We start from the raw sequence: 5,670 nt of genomic DNA, 5'->3' as shown, positions 1-5,670 counted from the left end.
GTTGTTCAGCTTATTTTGGCCATGAATTTATTGTAGGGAGCTTATATTTTATTCTTTTGACTATTGTTCAGCTCACTGTAGGGACTAGGGAGCTTATATTATTGGTACCCGACAATAGAATTAAGGCATTCACGGGTGGAATCAAATTCTCTGTTATTCAAAGTTCAAACAAAAAATAAGTGTTTATTCAAAAAAAAAAAAGAGAGTAAAAAGAGCATATCCTTCAAGACCAAAGAGCACATCAACTCTGGCCAACAAAGTTGTAAAACAGAGCGATATATATATACACAATCAAATCACCATTCCCCTTTATTTCTCTTCTAACACAATCACCAATTCCTCTGCAACTACCACAGAGAGCTTGCCACACTAAAACAAGTATAACAAAAAACTCCTCTTCTAAATTTTTCACTATCTCAAAATTATCTTTAAGAAACAAGAATTCTACAATAACAAGCATACAATATACTCAAGGTTGGAGAAATGTCTCTCTACATCACGCAAAACAGATTGGTGCTGAAAATACCAGAATTTTTTTTTGAAAAAAAAAACAGATAAAATTGAAGGTGGAGTTAGAGAGAATGTTGATGAGATTGAAAATTTAAATGACAAATTGAAAATTGATGAGATTTCAACCTCTTGACAAGTTTACCCGTTTTGCATTTTACTAGTCCAATTAATTTTGTTGACTAAAAATTGTTTATATGTCATTATCAAATGAAAAAAATTTAGATTAGTTTTTCTTTTTTTGACAATAAAAAATAAATTTGTTTTAAAATTTTAAAAAATGTATTAATATTTTTTATTAAAATTTTTTCTCTTTGACTAAAAATAAAGGTTTTTTTTTCTCATAAAAAAATAATAAAAAATAAACTAATTTAGAAGAGGATTCTATCTATGTCTAAAAAAACAGTTTATAATTTTTTTTTTTACAGTATTTAAAATTTTAAAAATCATTATTTTTTTTTTACAAAATCATTATTGTTTTTTTAACAAATAAAAAACCAATTTTTTATTTTAAAAAAACAAATAAAAAACCAATCTTTTCTTAAAAAAAATAAAAATAAAAAACCAATATCCCTAACCTCACACATCCGCCCACACATCCTATCCTATGATAAAACCAAACCAAACCAAATCTTAACCTAACCCATCAGATCTATGGACAAGCGAGCAGCGTCGGCAAGAAAGAGAAGTAAAACAATGTCAGAATCTGCAAAATATTTGTATCTACCGGATGATTGTTGGAAACATATCTTCAAATTTCTCAACGACGGAGACAACGATTACCTGAAGTCTATCTCCGCCGTCTCTAAGGAGTTCTTCTCCATCACCAACCGTCTCCGATCATCTCTCACCATACATGATCCAACAGCCCCTTTCCTCTCCCGCATCTTGCATAGGTTCACAGACCTTACTTCCCTCGATTTCACTCACTTCCACGGTGACCTCGACGCACTTCTCTGCCAAATCCCACCATTGAACAACCTCACATCACTCAATCTCTCCCACAAAAAAACCATTCCTTCAGATGGGTTGCGATATTTCTCCAAAAAGATTACAACTTTGACCTCTCTCACTTGTTCCAACTTATTCTCTTTCACCAGCACTCACTTGTTCCTCATCGCGGATTGTTTCCCTTTACTACAAGAACTTAACCTCGGTCATGTTATATTCACCGATGACAAAAACGACACTAACTTCCTCGATGGGATTGAGGCTCTTTCCTTGTCACTTTCCCAACTCCGCAAGCTTAATCTCTCTAGTCACTCCTATGTTACCGACAAATCTATTTTTCACTTGTTCAAGAATTGCAAGTTTCTTGAAGAGGTCATTATAACTGAATGTTTTCAACTTACCGCAGCCGGCGTTGCTTCCGCTCTCATCGAGAAAAAACAAACAATGTTGAAGACTTTATGTCTTCCGGGTTACATTATTACTCCCCAAGTCATTGACTCCTTGGTGAGTTTGAAGCGTTTAACTTGCATTGATTTGTCGTTTAGCCGGTTTAGGCGTATCTCGGATGATCAGCTCTCCTATATTGGAAATGCTGGTCTTCCTTTGAGGAGGATTGACCTCTCTCGTTGCACCGGCTATAGTTATGCCGGATTATTTAGTTTGTTATCCAAGTATCAATCTATCCAACATTTGGATTTTGAACACTCAACAGTGTTGAATGATCGCCGTGTTGTCAAGTTGTCTTCATTTCTTCTTGGCTTGGTGTCAATAAACCTTAGTTATTGTACAAAGGTCACATATTCAACCTTGTTTGCACTCGTTAAGAAATGTCCTTCCCTTAGTGAGATCAAAATGCAACATATCAAGCATAAGAGGGTAAAGAATTATGATCTTTTGACGGATTTCGGCGTATACCCTCAATTAAAGTCTCTCGATTTGTCTCTCAATCTATGGTTAAGGGACAAAGGCATCATATTGTTTGCTTCTGTTTTCCCCAATTTGCAGCTGCTTGATTTGAGTTCTTGCGAAAAGTTATCTGACGAAGGTATTCTTCAAGTATTAAGGAGATGCAGTACGATTAGTCATTTGAATGTATGGGGTTGTTCAATTGAGAATATACCTGGACTGAACTTTGAAGTTCCCAAGCTGAAGATGTTGAACTTGTCATTCACAGACGTTGAGGATGAAGCACTCTTTGCGATTTCAAAGAGTTGTCGTGGGCTTTTGCAATTGTTACTAAGTGATTGTTACAAATGCACAGAGATGGGAGTGAAATATGTACTAGAAAACTGTACACAACTGAAAGAAATCGATTTGAGTCGTTGTAGTAATGTGCATACCAATGTCGTTGCCTCAATGCTATCTTTAAGGCCATCATTAAGAAAGATAACAGCTCCTCCTGATTTTTGTATCAGTGAAAGCGAGAAGAATCTCTTCTTGCTTCAAGGATGCATTTTGTTTACTGAAAATTGAACTCTGAAATGTAAGATGTTTTTGTTTTCATATGTACTTATTTTTCTTTTTTAATGTCAACTTACATACTGTTTTTGCTCATCAATCTGTGCATGATAATTGCCAAAGTATAATGGGTGTTGGAGTGAGGAGGTCACCGTGAAAGATATATTTCACCACCTTTCATTTGTTATGGATTCATGTTTAACTGAGTGTCTTAATTCACTAATGGAAAAGTATTCTCACTGTTCAATATAGCGATGCATCTAACATGATTGACAGGTCTTTAGCTCAAACTGTTATGGCAGGGTCTAATTTTATGTCTATGGTTCTACCGGGTCTTCAAATTAACAGTTATAGTTTGCTTGCATTTTGCTTGATCAATAGTCAGTTATATTCAGTAAATATTCTTTTCACTAGTGATACACTCTGTTCGGTAACACAAATAAGCTAGCTTATAGCTTATTATATGAGCTTATAAGCTTGTTTCAAAAAATTAGAGGTGTTTGGTAACAAGCTTTTTGTACTAGCTTATAGCTTTTTTTCAGATGCTATTTCAAGTAGCATTTGAGCTTATAGCTTATAGCTTTTTACACTTTATTCCATTTTTACCCTTTAATTTAATAACTACCCACTCTAAAAAATAAATTACCCACTATCAATTATGTAATTTTATATTTAATAACCACTTTAAAAGCTAATTTTACCAAACACTTTAATTTTAATAAGCTAGCTTTTCAGCTATCAGCTATAAGCTAGCTTTTCAGCTATCAGCTAGCTTATCAGCTATCAGCTAGCTTATAGCTTATTTTTACCAAACAGATCTTCGGTAAAAATAAGTCATAAGTTAGCTGATAGTTGAAAAATTAGCTTATAGCTGATGGTTGATAGCTTATAGTTGAAAAACTAGTATAATAAAATTAAAGTGTTTAGCAAATTTAACTGTTGTAAGTACAAAATGACATAAAAAGTATATGGTTAGTGAGTAGTTATTATATTTAAAAAATAACAAATAAAAATAATAAGGGTGCCAACAAGTTTAAGCACCTAAACTTGATAATTATCCCACCTAACTACAGCTGCTGCTTAAACTTTCTAACCCTTTGATATTCCTTTTTTTTTTTTTATATTATTATTATTATTATTATTATTATTATTATTATTATTATTATTATTATTATTATTATTATTATTATTATTATTATTATTATTATTATTATTATTATAGTATGTAGTATTAATTTAGATACAGATTTAAGAGCCTAATAATTGTCTATTATCCGTTTAAACCATCTAACTCTTCAGTTTCCAGTTTTTTCTTCTAACAAATAAAACAAAAAAAATAAAGAACCTTCACCTTCCTTTTTTCAAATTCCAGCAATCTTTCACTCATCTCACCTTCTCCTAATCAGAAAATTTCCCCAAACTCTGCATTTGCTGCCGCAACGTCTCAGCAAAGATAAGTTTCAATTTTTCTTTTTCACTTAAGTATTGCCTTTTCTTTGCAAATCCCTCGCTTTGAAAGCTTCCTCAATTTTGCTCAACATCATCTTCATGTGTAAATGATTATGTCATCTTATTCTTTACAAGTGTTGATATTCCTTATTCTTCCTTTTATTTCCTAACTGTTTTGTTTGATATTCACGTTCTTTATTCTTTTTGTTGCAGCTGGTTGGGTCTATATATGTATGGAACAACATATATATACATATTGTTTTGGACTTGAGGTTTAATAGGTATGATCTATTCTAATTGTGATGATTTTAATTATCAAACCTGATTTATGTGTCACTTTCTGAAGTAATTAATCTATTTGCATGACCAAAATTTAAAATGGGATTTCCATCATTGTTGACACGGGAAGTGCTTATGTTTAATTTGGATGGACATGGTGCTGAGATTTGCTTACATTGGAAATGAAAGTTTGCTGCTTCCTCTGACTTAGCCAGAAATCTTTAGTAAAATAAGCCTATTTGCATGAGCAAGTGAGTTATTTATGCTAGAAAGATTTGGAGTAGCTAGCGGAAAATCTTGCATGACAAAATAGGCCATCAATGATTTCATATTTTGATGATTTATATATATATTTATAATGTTCAGATTGAATCCAAGCTTCTCTTAGGTTCCAATGCAATTTAATTTCATTCACAAGCCTCTTAATTGGATTGTTCCAATGCATAGTATTAGTTTCTTTTTAAGTAAAAAAAAAAAAGTATTAGTTTCTTTCACTATAAGTCTCTTGGGGTGGGAATTGCGTTGCAGTAGCACTCCTGTTTTTGTTTCACAACAAAATTTTCCTTTTGTCATATGACATTTTCTTTAACCAATAAGTATAGTACTTATTTATACCTTTTTTCAACAGCAACAACAAGAGAGGTGAACCAGTAGATATTGATCAACTACTTCTATCTTGATAAGCTCATACGAGTCTCCCACAACTGTTTGTGTTTTTATTATAATTATGCTAATTTATGTGCATGCATATCCATCTAAATCCACAACAACATTCATGGATCGACATCTATATTTATTTTTTTAAGTTAAGAATCTGCACTTACTTTTTTCTCCTAATAAAGCTATCATATTTCTAGGCATGTTTTAATCAATTTATTGAGTTCTTCAATGTTCGGAGTACTCCTTTTCTTATTTTTTTCCCCACTTATTGCATAAGTTTAACAATAGAATGCGAGACAGTTGAAGGAACACGGAAGGCTAAGAGTCTATTTCACAAGACAAAAAAGTAAGCTTATAGCTTATGTC

The 5,670-nt window shown here is 32.3% G+C and overlaps 1 protein-coding gene across 1 annotated transcript; it reads left to right on the top strand.

Moving 5' to 3' along the window:
- Nucleotides 1–1,088: 1,088 nt before the first annotated feature.
- LOC123905531 (F-box/LRR-repeat protein 2-like) lies at nt 1,089–5,069 on the top strand. The gene is made up of 2 exons (XM_045955175.1): nt 1,089–2,941; nt 4,579–5,069. The coding sequence occupies exon 1, from the start codon at nt 1,162–1,164 to the stop codon at nt 2,929–2,931; it is 1,770 nt and encodes a 589-aa protein (XP_045811131.1). The 5' UTR covers nt 1,089–1,161; the 3' UTR covers nt 2,932–2,941; nt 4,579–5,069.
- The last annotated feature ends 601 nt before the right edge of the window (nt 5,070–5,670 follow it).

Source organism: Trifolium pratense, linkage group LG2, assembly GCF_020283565.1.
Source record: "Trifolium pratense cultivar HEN17-A07 linkage group LG2, ARS_RC_1.1, whole genome shotgun sequence".
Taxonomy (NCBI): Eukaryota; Viridiplantae; Streptophyta; class Magnoliopsida; order Fabales; family Fabaceae; genus Trifolium; species Trifolium pratense.
The sequence above is the reverse complement of the archived record's forward strand: the minus strand, read 5'-3'. Positions and strand labels throughout refer to the sequence as shown.